The sequence below is a fragment of the Trachurus japonicus genome, chromosome 16 (assembly GCF_045865225.1).
Source record: "Trachurus japonicus isolate A0001 chromosome 16, Traja_1.0".
NCBI lineage: Eukaryota > Metazoa > Chordata > Actinopteri > Carangiformes > Carangidae > Trachurus > Trachurus japonicus.
Window position 1 is genome coordinate 14,597,822 of NC_140922.1, and position 15,592 is coordinate 14,613,413.

The window sequence follows — 15,592 nt, forward strand, 5'->3', positions numbered from 1 at the left end:
AGAAACGCCACATTTTTAATTAGATGTGTGGCACAAATGCCGGCGCGTTTGCGCGACCGTCTCGATGGGTCATTTTTTTTATAGGGTGCCATTTGTGTCCCCAGTATAAATTAAGCTGTATTTTCACTAAAGTTGGACAAATACTCATTCAATTTGCTTTTTTGTGTATTGTCAATTGTCCTCTCTTATAAATTCAAGGGTACAGGCTCCCAAATTCTATTTTTTAAATTTAATCTACTTTTGTTAAAAGGATGTTACGGAATTTTGCTATGTCCCCAGTGTGGTTCATTAAAATTCAATCTAGAGAATAGCTAATAAAAGTAGAAAAATTAAAAAAAAAAAATTTAGGATTTTATTGTCCTGGATAAACTATCTTTAATCATGTGCTGTTTTTTAATCAAAATATATTTTTTAAATGAAAAAAATAAGGTTTTATGTTCGTCCCCGGTGTCATTGTCCACTCTGTTAAGTTGTGTTTGTGCCCTTCTAAGAAAATGCCCTTATTTATCAGTGACATCACTCTTCTGAGGAGACATCACACCAGTGGTGGGAAATTCAACTGTGTTCAACTTTTTATTTTTTTACCTCTTTAAAAATCTGATTTTGCAGTTTTATGAAGTAAGTTCAGTGTGGTTGATCATAACGTGTCCACTCTGTTAACGCTATATATCAAAGAAATTAATCAAATTGAACCATTTCAAAAGGGTTTTGTGTAAAATTATAGATTTCTTATCAAGTATCCAAAGTCATGTTAGCTATTAAGCTAGCAAAGCTAGGCTGAGGGCTAACTTTAGCTCAAAATGTCCACTCTGTTAGTGTCCACTCTGTTATCCTTATTCAAGTTAACTTAACAGAGTGGACATATACTGTATGTATTATTGACTGTGTTTCGTCCACTCTGTTATGATACTGTCCACTCTGTTAGACCTCTGTCCACTCTGTTATGTTATTTTTCCATCATAGTTTAATGAAATAAAAATATTTTAACTATGTATTTGTAGTGACATAATGATATGGAGGGGTTTGAATGTACAGGCTAGAATTTTTTTGTAATTTGCATCATAATTCACTTTTTTAAGGAAATTAACTGGAGGAATATGTTCCATGATCATAATACACACTTGTTTTTCTAAATAAAAACGTATTTAAAATAACTTAATTGTAAAATAAACTATCTGACTAAAGTGAGGGGCATACACTTTCTTTAAAAATATAATTTCATAAGGAGTCATGCAGTAAAAACACATTAAAAATGGTATGTCTATGTCCTTAACAGAGTGGACACATCCTACGTCACGTGTTGTTAAAATATATAAATATAATATTATGTAGGTGCCTGAGCTCAACCAATATGTTTTTCAGTAAGTTAAATGTGTCCTTTTTTAAAGTAAACATTAAAATCTGGGTGAATCAAATATTTTTTTTCCACAAGTTATTATGTCCAAATGGCACCCTATAAAAAAAATGACCCCGATATGTTTTTTTTTTTTTCATATTTCGGTCATTTACACAGTAGAAACGCGGTTCAACTACTGTGATTGGGAGACTCTCCTCTTTCAAATACGCACGGCCGCACGCCCTTGACGACCTGTCAATCAAAACAACTGTGAAGCGCTTCGAAACAGCAGAGTCGTTCAGAGAGAGAGAGAGAGAGCGAGAGAGCGAGAGAAGCAGTGAGGATGATGACGGTGCTTCAGAGGTTTATAGTTCTGACTAATTTGATGAGGAAGATTATGAAAAAAGAAGAGAGTTGAGACTTCAGCCTGTTCAGACAGCAGGGCCAGTGGGCCACAGCTCCAGATCAGCTCCAACTCTGTATTCAGACCTGCTGAGCTCTCAAACTAGTTTTTTTTTTTTTTTTTACCCCTCAGACAGTACCACAGTGACAACACATATAGGGTACATTATATAGGCTAAATATTGTAAATTTTGTGTGTTTTTTGTCTATTTAGTTGATATTTGGAGAAAATGTCTCATTTAGGGCTACACACATCTCATGAAGTTTGAAATGTAACGTGAAGTCAATATTTAGCTTCTGTTATCCCACATTTGAGACATTTGGTGAGAATGACAGTTAGGTCTAACATTTATGCTCAAAAAGCAATTTCACAAATTTTTTTCTACACTTATCGCCTTATATCATACAGTATATTCCACTGCTTTTGTGAAGCCCAGACTTTCGTATACCCATTTCAAGCACCACAACAGTTTGTTCTCATGATTGAAGAGACTAATTTTTTTCATGTCTTCACCCAGGATTTACTCAATGCAATTTTACTGATTGTTGTGTATCTCAGGGTCAGAGGGGACATAGAGATACACTGCTACGTTATCGTTATGATCATTATGATCATTGTTGGGGGGGGCGCCTGAGAGTAATCTCGCCAAGGGCACCAAAATGGCTAGCGCCGGCCCTGTTTACAATGTTGTAAACTACAGTAAAATGAGTTGATGCAGCATATGTACTGTACATTACTGTAGCTAATTTTACTCAGCACCACATAGGATTACAAGACAACCTCTTAGAGGTGGGAGAGGACCCCTTTTTACTCTGCAACAAGAGGAAGCCATTTGTGCAATGGTGATTGCAAACAATGATGGTTGAGGATGACAATATCTTTTGGAATAATGAATCCATTTCAATCATCACAATTGACAGAGTGATGTAGATGAAAACATGTGGCCAGACAGACAGGAAGGTCTGGATGTGCAGCAATGAGTTACACCAGCTGCAATATTGTTTACAGTTGTGCACAGCTTTACCCAAATGATGTTTCTTATGTTTGTTGTAAATAGATGACTGTAGTGTATTTTTCTTTTGCATAATGCTGTGAACAAATTAGAATTACAAAGAGCTGCAGTAAAATGTGAAACATACGTATTCAGTGTCAGTTACTCCACTACATACAGTAATGTGTAACTTTACTGTAGTTTTCACATAGCTGTACAAGTAGTGTATGTGCTGTCTTGAGGTCGTGTCACCAAGACCTGACTTTTCTGCATTAGAAAACACTCAGAGAATAAACTGTCATAATGAAAACATGACAAAGCCATTTGACCATCCTGTTCATAAACGATAGTGTCAGGACTTCTCATTTTGATGACACTGACCGTTTCATTGACATGAGTACTTGCTTTTTAGGGATGAACTATCCATTTTGAGCAAGTGATGCACTTTTGCAGGTTATCCACTAGGTTTTGCAGTTTTGTTTTGAGAAATGCACTAACTGTTGTGCAAATGTTACTGTAGTAAAAAACTGTAATACCAACATAAATAACACATGACACACCCCATCCTGTGATAATGACTTGTCATGGTTTCAACGGAGAGAAAATAACATTCAGTCTTGACACCTCTCCATCTCTGAGACACACTGTGTGAGGTACAGTATTGATCATTGTGTTTAATATCTGAAAAAATGCATCATAGTCATTGTTTTTGGTCATTTGATAGATAGATAGATAGATAGATAGATAGATAGATAGATAGATAGATAGATAGATAGATAGATAGATAGATAGATAGATAGATAGATAGATAGATAGATAGATAGATAGATAGATAGTACTGAATGATGATTAATGTCCCACATAGTAGGTTAAATAATTGTCTTTTTATTTGCAGCTCTGACCTTTAAAGGAGAAGATGGAAGCTTTTAAACTGTCTCTCATCTTTGTGTGGCTTTCCTTTAAAGGTACGATACACTCTCATACATCAACAATGTGCATGTTTACACAATATGTGACTGGTTCCGCATTAAATTTGGATATAAAATTAGATTAAAGGGGAACTATGCAACTCCAGTCTCTTTTCAACTGTTTTTCTAACCCTCCTCCCGTCCATGTGCATTTGTTTTCAACAAAGCCAGCGAGAAAGCGATCAGTCGATAACGTTATCATATACACGTTAAGATGCGTATATTAGTCTTATCTTTCATAAACAAGAGATTACGTGTTACAGAGCCCGTTTGTGTCGTGGTGCCGCCGAGGTGAGAGCTGGGACACCAGATGCGAATCTTGCAAGGTCGGTTTTCAGCCAGCTACGTAGACGGCAGAGAGCCTCCATTCTCCCTGTAACAAGTTAAAAGTCATTTATTTAACCATCACAATTACTCCAAAGCTGTTTAATTACAGCTTTTCTCAGTTGCTTTTGTGAATTTTTCAGATCAGAATGAAAATTCTCATAACTATGTATTAGTTCAACGTCCACAACATTTATTCATTTGTGCACATCATAGTAGCAGTTTCTCATCCTTTTGAACAAATTGCAAATGTTGCTTTCATACAATTCTCTGCTGTTTCATAACATTATCATTTACTTATGTCTTAAAGAACATAATTTATAGATTATAGATTATACTTTTTCACTTTTCACATAGCTGTACAAGTAGTGTATGTGCTGTCTTGAGGTCGTGTCACCAAGACCTGACTTTTCTGCATTAGAAAACACTCAGAGAATAAACTGTCATAATGAAAACATGACAAAGCCATTTGACCATCCTGTTCATAAACGATATTGTCAGGACTTCTCATTTTGATGACACTGACCGTTTCATTGACATGAGTACTTGAGGGATGAACTATCCATTTTGAGCAAGTGATGCACTTTTGCAGGTTATCCACTAGGTTTTGCAGTTTTGTTTTGAGAAATGCACTAACTGTTGTGCAAATGTTACTGTAGTAAAAAACTGTAATACCAACATAAATAACACATGACACACCCCATCCTGTGATAATGACTTGTCATGGTTTCAACGGAGAGAAAATAACATTCAGTCTTGACACCTCTCCATCTCTGAGACACACTGTGTGAGGTACAGTATTGATCATTGTGTTTAATATCTGAAAAAATGCATCATAGTCATTGTTTTTGGTCATTTGATTGATAGATAGATAGATAGATAGATAGATAGATAGATAGATAGATAGATAGATAGATAGATAGATAGATAGATATATAGATAGATAGATAGATAGATAGATAGATAGATAGATAGATAGATAGATAGATAGATAGATAGATAGATAAATAATTCCCTTCTATGTTGTGAGGGAAAAAGGAGTACTGAATGATGATTAATGCAATTGACTTCCCTAAAATATCTGATGTGACAAAAGGGTAACAGTGGCTGTGAGATGCAGTAAATGTGGAATGGAAACTGGACATCAACTAGTATTAGTCATATCTCATTTAAAGGAAACAACAGCAGCCCTGCACATGACTGGAAATACTTCGCATTTTATTTGTCGCTCTGATCCTTAGACGACAAGATGGAACCTTTTAAATGGCCTCTCTTCTTTGTATGGCTTTTCTTTAAAGGTACAATACATTCTCATACTCGAAGCAAAATGCAATTTTTAAACATTTGGCACAATCTCTTTATTCAGGTAAAGAATCAAACTTTTGGGTGAATTTGTATTGAAGTAGACTGTTCCTCAGGCTGTGTTCATTTTGTTCGTCAGTTTCATTTCATGAAATTTAATTTAATTTTTCTTTGTATTTTATCACAGCTGGACAAGCTGAAGCTTCATCCTGGACCAATGAAATGCCTTCCTCAGTCAAAGGTTTTCTTGGATCATGTGCGGTGATTCCCTGCTCTTTTAATTATCCAGATCCAAAAAAGATGGTTACTAAATTCACTGGGATTTGGACAGAGGCAACAGGTCATGTCATCTATCACCCTGTGGAGTCTAAAATAATGGAGCAGTATCGGGGTCGCACAGAGCTGCTGGGAGATGTAGCACAGAAGAACTGTTCACTGAAGATTGATGACCTCAGACAAAGTGACCGAGGGCCTTTCCTTTTCCGGATTGAAATTTCAGATTTTAACAGCTTTTCTTTCAAAGAAAAGAGCGTCTCTATTTCAGTGGTTGGTAAGTGAACAGCATTCAATAAACAGCTCTGACATTAAAGTTAATGCCTTAGGTTTCACATAAAGTTCTGTTCAATTGTTCTTATAGTGTTGAATTCCTGAATATATTCATTTGTAATTTATCAGTCATGACATGAATCAATTGTACTGATCAGTGTTCGGTGAACATATTACGTTTACTTTCCGATGACTATTGGATGACATCTTCAAATGTGATATCACATTTGTGCAAATGAGAAAAAAGGAGACTATAGTGTTAACTACTTTGCTTTATTTCTGTTGTCTTGAATTGGTTCAGGTTATAAATTGCTGTTCCTTGAAACCACAGCTCTCGGACACATAAACATCCAAGTTAAACAGCTGGACCCTCAGTTCCTCATTTGTCACTGCCCTCAACTGCTTTAAATAACTCTGATTACCAAACAGCTGAAGTTTAGTTTCATTTCTGCAGACATTAAGAATATCTAATGTCCATGACAAAGGAATTTGATTCAGGGAAACTACTTTTGTGAAAAGATAAAACAGTTTAGCACTGTATAGGCCTCAGCACAGTGGGGGTCAAAGGTCAAATAACAGTGTCATGATGACCTCACCAAATGCAACATCTAAACGGAACACAACACCTCAACGGAAAGCTCTTCTACTGAAATTATCAGATTTTCCCTGTGATGTTGCATTGATAAGTGGTATAATCACAGGATGATAGATGATTCGATTTTGATGGACAAAGGTCAAAGTTCAAGGTCACAGTGACCTCACGTTCTTGTGAATGTAACATATCAGGAGCATCCAGAGGGAATTTAATTTCTTCTGGCACATTGACTGTACAAAACATGTTTTTAGCCATAACTCACAAACAAAAAATATAATGACACAATTGAACTCTAATCTCTGAAGGACAGAGTTACCAATAATCTAAATGGTCAAAGGTCAGCTTCAATGTGGCATCATAGTGTTCTGCACAAAACATTTCTGGCTATTATTCAACACTCATCTGATCATGTTTTCTACAGCTGGGCAGATGGTGTAGGCGTTCAACCATGAGCCAGTAATTCTTGTTTTATCCAGAAAAAGGCTGGTTAATTACCCGGTAGGACGGTAATTCAATTCCCAGCTCCTTCAGTCTGCATGTCGAAGTGTCCTTAGGCAAGACATTGAACTAATACTTGAATGATTAGCTCCCAAAAAGCCTGTCTGTGAACACTGCTGTATGAATGTGTGAAAGGGTGAATATGACGAAACAGTGTAAAGCGCTTTGAGTGGTCCAAGCAACTAGAAGAGCACAATGTAATGGCTTAGATGCACTAAAGCCTTGTGTATAATTTTCTTTTGTCGACTGTAACCTTTCTTACTGTGTGATTGTAATCCTTCTTGCTGATTTAGATGAACCAAACACGACAATCTCTGTGAAAGAGGAAGTACTGGAGGGTGAGACTGTGGCTGCTTCCTGCTCTGTGTCTCCCTTCTGTCCCACCTCTCCTCCCGTCTTCAGCTGGAGTCACTCTGGAGAGCAACTCCAATCACAGCAGTTCAGCGACAGTCAGTGGAAAGCAACAGCTACTCTGACCTTTCGCCCTACCCATGCTGACCACAACAAGCCTTTACTGTGCAACGTAACATTCAGTGGAGGGAGGCAGCAGAGGGCATCCAAGGTCCTCAAAGTAAAATGTAAGTACAGTAGATGCTTTAAACACTGTAGAGAACTGAATCTTATTATATTGTTGTGTCCTAATCCACTTTGACATTAGGAAATGTTAACAAACATAATGTCTGTAAAGAACGCCATGACCAGTTGAGTGTATATTACAATGCAGATGCTCCAGTGAATGTGAAGGTTGAGCACAAGGCAGATGTAAAAGAGGGAGAAGCTGTACAGCTGAAATGCTCCAGTGATGCTCATCCTCCTGCCAGTACCTATAGGTGGCATAATGAAAGTGGTGCTGAGCTGCATCAGGGAAACACCTACATGTTGCCAAATGTCTCCAGACACGTCGGTGCATTGTACTGCACTGCCATCAACAGAGTGGGGGAGGGCAAGTCGAGCCCTGTGCAGCTCAGTGTGTTATGTAAGTAAACAATCCACAAACTGCATTACAGTAATAAGGTAGGTCATTCTTTAATAGAAGTATAAGTCATAACTGTGTTACTTGTCCATGCAGATGCTCCTGAGATTAAATCCATCTCCTCCTGCTCTTCAGAGGGGGACATGGTAACGTGCATGTGCATGGCGGAGTCCAAACCTTCCTGCATGGTCCATTTTGTGCTCTTAGACCGAGTCCTGACAGGTACCAAAATAGAGAAACATGGCTCTGTTACCATTGGGACTCTGCAGAGAATGTTTGGATCCTCTGAGATTGTCCAGTGTCTGGCAAACAACACTGAAGGCAATGCCACCCGCACCCTCTCTTTACCTGTCAGCGGTAAGGACAAGTTTGTAGATTGTGTGACATGTCTGACATGCCTAATGATTGTTGACTTGACTGTGAATAACAGAAAAACTGAAAAATGACCTCGCATGGTTTCAGTCTGGACAGATAAGATGCAGAATCTCTATATTGTCATCGCTGTGGGATCTGTGGTGCTTTTGGTGGTACTTGTAGCAACAGTGGGATTTGTTAAAAAATGGTAAGTTGGAGCAGAAAATGTTTCCTCTCAATGTAGAAATTTTTTGTAAAAAAATCATTGTTTTTTTCCATTCAGTTAATTACATTTCTTATGTGAAAGGTGCAGATGGAAATGTTTTTTTCAATTGCCACACCACTTCACTTCCACTGGATTAGTATAGGTTGGCATGTACAGTATGTATGAATACATGTATACAGTGCTGCTTGAAAATGCGTGATTATTATTATTATTATTAATAATAATAATAATAATAATAATAATAATAATAATAATAATAATAATAATAATAATAATAATAATAATAATAATAATAATATTTATCATGATTCTCTTATTTTATCATTGATAGTTTTTTATAAATGAAATGTCAATTCCATGTCCTTGTTTTGAAGGAACTCTGAGTATGTGAAACATGGAATCAGAGTATGTGCAAAAGTACAGTGAACCCCAGCAGACCAATCAATTGACACATCCTAAGAGTTTGTAAGATCTGTAAGAAAAATCATTTACACATGCAGGGCATTCAGCATCACTGCAACTCTGCTCAGAAGTGAACTGCCATTTAAACGTTCAGCAAGAATGAACCCACACATCATGTTGCAGTAGCCTCGTAAACCAGCCTCTCACGGAAATGCATTTAATTTCATTTCTCGGGAGAGTCTGGCCTCATCCCCCCTCTAAGCGTTTGGGGTGGGCGGGAGCTGGGCGGGAGTAGTAGCAAAGACGGTTTAATATATTTGGTAGTAGCGTTGACAGACAACCCCATTCAGCCAAACAGCAAGGTGGTGTAGTGACGGGGCTTTGCACCAGTCGGTCCCTGATTGGCCAACGTGCTGTGTCAATCACAGCGGGCGACGCTGATTGGCTCGGCCTTCTGAGGGTTTCAGTCCAAACGCTTAGAATGGGGATGAGGCCAGACTCTCCCTCGGAATGAAATGAAATGCACTTCCGCAAGAGGCTGGTTTACGAGGCCAATGTTGCAGACCTTTCTGGCACAATCTGGGACAAACGTACATGCATCAACTATCAACAATCAACTTGTTATTCATGGGAGAGTTGCTAGAAGGGAACTCGAGAAAGAACAAAACCAGAGGCCTTCTGGAAGTCCATCCTCTGGACCAGAGTCCAAAATTGAATTATTTAGGCACAATCATAAGCACCATGTTTAGAGGGTTCACAAACTTTCAAGCAGCACTGTATATAATAGGACATGTTTTTCATTTTACTTTACTTTACTATTTGGCTTCTAGTGGTTGTGTAAAGTGTCTAAAAAAAAAGATTGTTTTCAAGGTCCTAAATGAAAAATCAGTTCTTCTTGTTCTTCCAGTAGGGGGAACTCTGGAACTACACTAACGCATCACACGAGTGCCAACATGGCAGCTGAAGAGTTCTCTCAGTACACTGCACCAAAAAGGTTACAGTTATTACCCTCAGCTATTAAATTAAGTTATCTCATGGTTTAGTATGGTACAAGGAAGCTGATCTCTCTGTTGTTTGTTTTCTATTCTCAGAAAAGAGATTGAATATGACGATATACAGAACCCTGGATATGATGACAATGATCACATATACGGCAACATAGAGGTATGTGAGTTTTTCTCCATTCACTCATTATTTCCATGCATTACAGAAGAGATAGTAAACTTTATTTCTCCTACAGACTGATGGGGACGATGCTATATATACTAATGTGTAACAATGTTCAAGTCAGTGCAATACAGTCTCTCTGAGCATCATCCAGAGAAAGAAGAAAAGAAAAGAAATACTGAAATATTATTTTCTGCACATATTACACAAGTCTAATTTTTCTGTATTTTGTATTTGTCCATGTAAAATAACTGATTTTTGTGTTAATTTGTGTTACCTTCTAATAAGTTTCTAAGTAACTAATAATTTCTAAGTTAGTTATTCTTGTTTTCTTGACTGTTTGTTTGGTCAACAACAATTCTGTACTATAATAAAAGTTTAATGTGATATATTTCCATAGGTCTACTGTGATAATTTACCTGGAAATATGTTAACTTTTGTTTTTTACAACGTGTCAGTCATCCACATTGTGCAGATTACCCTAGTGCTGTGCACTATTATATTTCTGTTTTATTTCTGCTTTATGAGAATGACAGAGAAGAAAATAGATGTGAAAGTTCTGAAATGTCAGTTTCATATCAAACACAAGCAGTTAAGTGTTGACTATGTTGTGAAATTTCACCACAGCAGCACAGTCTTCCTGTATGAGTTTGAACATCATAATAGGAAAAAACAGGGCAAGGTCAATTCAAAGAGGAAGCTGATATAATACAGCATCACAAAGATGAACAAAGTCACTGTTGCTTTTACATCTGATTGTGGACCCGTGGTTCATATGGATAAACTGTACAATGAAATTTTGTGGCTCATGAGTGGCGACGAGGACATTGTGGCCACCTGTTGCTGTGCTGTCTCTCTCTCTGTTCCCCTCCTCTGGACTGGGCTGCCTTGCTGTTCTTTGGGCTTGCAAGTGTGCATAGACTCCTATGGGCGATTTTAGTTCTCAATGGTCCAATCGGCATGACTGACCCAACCGGGTGCGCTGGTTCGAGCCGGACTTGGGGTTGCTTATTCTTTTTTTTTTTTTAGAAATAATGCTACTGAGTTGGTCTGCATCGGGTTTGGGCTTCAACACCCGTTCAGCTTTTAATTTTCAGTTGACAACCCTGTATTACACAGACATAACGCAGTAATTACACAGGAATTGCCTAAAGCATGATTTAACATGATGAATAATAAACTGTTACTGTATTATCCAATATTGAAAATTGTAATGCACTGTCTGTAACTGAATCAATAGAAAGATGCTCACTCCACTCTAATGCTACAGGGTGTTTTCACAAACCATGACATTAGAAACAAGGAATAGACATAATGGAAAAGTACTAAATGAGAATGACAGGTACGTTGTCTGTTACTGCCACTCACCGTCATTGCTGCCCAGGTTGAGATAAATAAAAAATCATAATACATAGGAGGTCGACTTCTATTTTTTTTAGGGGGCCCAGAATTCCTAACAACGGCCCTGCAAATATCTCAAACAACTTCATGTTTATGTCATTTTGTTAGTTTTTGTGCTCGTGTATATTATTTTTAGAAGAGGTTTCAATGAACTGACGCTGTGCCAGAAACCCATCAAGAGAGCTGTTTAGCTGGACAGCGCTCTGCTTCCCCCTATAGTGTGAGAAGTAATTTTGATCTGCGTACAGTTTGTAGTGGTCCTTAAAGGTTGTTTGATATTGATTTTCCTCTGTGTGCAGTGTAAAGGTTGTTGTGCATTTAGTCCTGTGTGTAGTGTCTCTCCAAGTGCTGATTGCTTGGGCCCCCTATTTCTAAGCAGTTTCTGCTTCTTTGGGGTTCCCTTTCATGTACATCTGTTGCAACTGCTAATCTGTAATACATTTTCTTGCTAAGTATATGAATAAAATATCTGATGTGAAGTGTGTGTGTGTGTGTGTGATTTTTCTATCTAATTTTAAGTGCTGGTGTTGAAGGGTTGAGGAGCAGCTGAAGTGCTGGAGCTGCCCTCTGCGGCCTGCTTGGTGTCGGACATACCATGTAGTAAATAATTAAATCCAATAAAGATTTTTTGTGTTGTACACCTACCTGCCTGCAGTGGATTTTTTTTCTTTTTTTGCCTCTGATACTGGACCACCAGCTTCTGTGCGCAAACTGCGGCACCAAAGTCGGCCACTTTGGGCAAAGAATCATAGAGGATGGAATCAAGCTTGGCTCAGCGAAGATTGCAGCCGTGAGGGACATGGAGCCACCAAAAGACAAATGTGAGCTGGAAACAATCCTAAGCATAATTAACTACCTGTCCACATTCACTCCTGGGTTTTCTGACATTAACACACCCCTCCATCACCTGCTGAAAGAATCAAATGAGTTCAGATGGGATGCACAGCCGGATAAAGCATTAAAAAAAAATTAAAACCTGCCCAGTCAGGAACCAGGTCCAGTAGTATGGGATATTGACCCCAACAAAGAGGTCAGACTCCAATTTGATGCATGCAAGATTGAAATGGAGCTTTATGCCATTATGTTTGAATGCAGGTGCTTCCACCATCACTTCTATGGCTGCCAGGTCACTGTGGGACCACAAGCCACTCGAGGTATGATTTTACCCTCATCCACAGACCAGGAAAAATGCAAGCAAAGAGCCTGTGATATCATCAGCAGTAGTTCCGACCAAGCAATCTGATTGGTCAATAAGACATTTAGAACGTGCTCAAATCAGCATTACAGCACGGCTGGCTTATCACTGAAAATATTACTTCGCCATGTCATGTTGTTTACACATCTCCATGGCAACATGGACTTTTCCCCCTTTTATTTTGAAAAACGTCATTTATTACTCGTGAAAATAAATCACAAACTACATTGACCTCCTGTAGGTTGTTCCTGACAGCTGCCAAAGTCACATTTATAGAACAATTATGTTATTTTATTTTTTGTTAATATATTGTAAACTTCCCCGTTACAGCCGAGAGGATTGTCTCCCTCCCATGTGTGTAACGTTACAAAGTCGGAGAGACACGAGTTGTGATCGCGGTGAATATGTTTTTTAAAATATGGCCTGGAGCTGAATATTTTCATTGAAATAAAACGGAGGTGATTACCTGTATGTTTCTCTCTCTCCCTCTCTCTCGCTTGCGCCTTTTGGGCTTTTAAATAATCTGGAGTAATCGTTTGGCTTTCTCTATCAGCTGTGTCGGCGACACGGCGCTATAACTTCATTTACATGCGAGTTTGCGGTTGTAGAAGCTACATATGTGAAAGGAAAAAAACGGTATCTTTGTTATAACTTGGGCGAGTTTGTGCAGTGTTGATTTAGTTCAGGAAAGTCCGAGACCGCGTTAAAACATGAACGTCAGCTCAGAGTTCACTCATCTGGGACTAGAAAATCATTTCTGTTGCTAGGTCGTTACTAAGGTTCGGACTATTTGCTGTAGAGGTGAACTAGGTTCCATTACACATATTGATAGATATCACGTGACGTCACACAGCGTTCGCAGCCGGTCACAGCGCCATCTTGGGTACCGACTTCCAAAGGCAGTCTATGGGCTGTGACATCAAATCTCACAAAAATAGTGGATAAACCTTTTTTTATTACATGGCTCTATTGAATTTCGTATTCCGATAATTTATTGATATTTCTGATATTTATTTACATCTTGATTTTGCATTTAACAGTCTGTTATTCCTGTTTAACAGATCGTTGCTAAGTAAAATACACTAGGTAGGGACGCCGCTCTGATCAGCGCAGCACAGAAAAGAGAAACTATGCAGGATATTTACTTTCTGTTTCATTTTTTACCGTCATTAAACAGCTTGGGAGACATGTAGCCTACGCCAAGGGAGGCTGCCTCACTCTACTGAGTGTGAGCAGCACGTACGTTCACGTTGCTTTCGTGAATTGTAAACACACAGACGCCCCCTCGGTTTTAGCGTCCAGCAGTTTAGCAGCTAATTCAACAGCAGTGTTGGATAACTGTACCGGAGAGGCTCAACAACTTCATGAGCTTCATATGAGGAATAAACAGCAGCTTTTACCTGACGGGAGACCGACGCCTGAGCTACGGTAGCTAACAGCTAGCAGCTTTTACCTACTTTCCCTCCCTCCCTCCCTCCCTTTCTTACACACGCACACGCGCGCGCACACACACACACACACGGCCCAGGTTGTCTGTCATATCTGTTGTAAACCTTGTAATAACAGCTTGTTGAGTACAGTTAACACTATTGCTGCCTCGGTTTGAGTGTGGATTAATAGTTAACGGTTTGTTTAATGTGAGTGGTGGTCATCGCGTCCTGATGAGTTGGGTTTTAATAACAGCTGAGCTGATAACGTAGCTGTGTAGATGGTGTGGATTGTGATGAGAAGGTGTTGCGCATATTAAGACTTATTTGTGCAAACCATTGTGCAAAACCTGTTTGTTGTGCCTTTTTGCGTGATAAGATGATTTGCCGAATTCTTCTTCCATTCCTGCAGCCTTTTGTCTCAATGTTAACGATGGCAAAATGTCCAGATATTTTATTACTTTATGAAAATGTCTGTGAGTTAAAAAAGAAAAAAGAAGTGGGCTACGCATTTTTGATTTGATTTGGCTTTTCGTGTATTTGGTTAAACACATATAAGTAACAGGAGAGGGACAGTGAGCGAGAGAGAGAGAGAGAGAGAGACGAGGAGAGAGAGAGAGAGGTCCGCTGGGTGAGCTAGATTAAGTTTTAACGGGAGAGAGAGCGGCGCACCGCGCTGTCAAAGATCGTCTCAGCAGAAATGGTGTGTGCTTTCAAGGCAAGGCCATCAAAATGAGAAATATCCATATCCAAACTACATCAGGCAGCAGTCTTCTGGTCAGAGAGGATGTGGCTGCACTGAGCTGAATAGAGGCAAAGACGGTTTATAAACCAAGACCTTTCATGACGAGTTAGCTTCCTGTATGCATGTCACGTGGGCTTCTGCACGGCCACGCCCCTTTAGAGAGACCAGAGGCAGCTTGGAGTGTATTGATTCCTATGGGACAATTTAATGTGAACACCGATTATGGTCGGGCCTTTCTCCCCACGGTCACTGAAGCAAATTTTGGACTCATTTTTCACAAGCCACATCTCTTCTGAACAGTTTGACACCAAAATGGTAATTTTCAGACGGAGAGATCCGGAGAAAATCCACTTTGTTCAAGACCTGTCTCTGTCTCTACGACACACTCTCGCGAGATTTGGCACAGATCTCCTAGGCAACGTCAAACAAACGCCCGCGAACTCCCGTGAAAATGATTTAAATTATTTTTGGCATGCTAAATATTACTGTTAGTAGTGTAAATATTTAATGTTATCATAAGAAAATATAAATATCTCACTTTCATCTACCTACAAATTGTATAAATCCACACACACACGATCACAGACGAGGTGGGGTGACGGTTGGCCACGCCCACTTAGAGAGACAGGAAGTGTATACCATTTCATATCATTGGAGCAGCCGCTCATGGAGTATCTTTCCATTTATTGAATATCTTTGATAGAGGTTAACTCAGTGTTCGGTACCCAGCATGGCGGCG

The 15,592-nt window shown here is 38.9% G+C and overlaps 1 protein-coding gene across 3 annotated transcripts in view; it reads left to right on the forward strand.

Annotated features, from left to right (window-relative positions):
• Positions 1-3,613: 3,613 nt before the first annotated feature.
• The window catches only part of LOC146972071 (myelin-associated glycoprotein), a 37,172-nt gene continuing 25,193 nt past the window's right edge, over positions 3,614-15,592 (forward strand). Inside the window, exons 1-9 of one of the 3 annotated variants that reach the window (XM_085801827.1) lie at positions 3,614-3,695; positions 5,512-5,874; positions 7,257-7,541; positions 7,688-7,939; positions 8,033-8,293; positions 8,399-8,498; positions 9,826-9,912; positions 10,010-10,082; positions 10,159-10,480. In XM_085801827.1, the coding sequence (XP_085657953.1) occupies positions 3,647-3,695; positions 5,512-5,874; positions 7,257-7,541; positions 7,688-7,939; positions 8,033-8,293; positions 8,399-8,498; positions 9,826-9,912; positions 10,010-10,082; positions 10,159-10,194 (1,506 nt within the window). In that variant the 5' untranslated portion in view covers positions 3,614-3,646 and the 3' untranslated portion in view covers positions 10,195-10,480. Of the gene's footprint in view, positions 3,696-5,159; positions 5,321-5,511; positions 5,875-7,256; positions 7,542-7,687; positions 7,940-8,032; positions 8,294-8,398; positions 8,499-9,825; positions 9,913-10,009; positions 10,083-10,158; positions 10,481-15,592 lie in introns of those variants that run through there. The other 2 variants (XM_085801825.1, XM_085801826.1) reach the window with 2 other exon arrangements.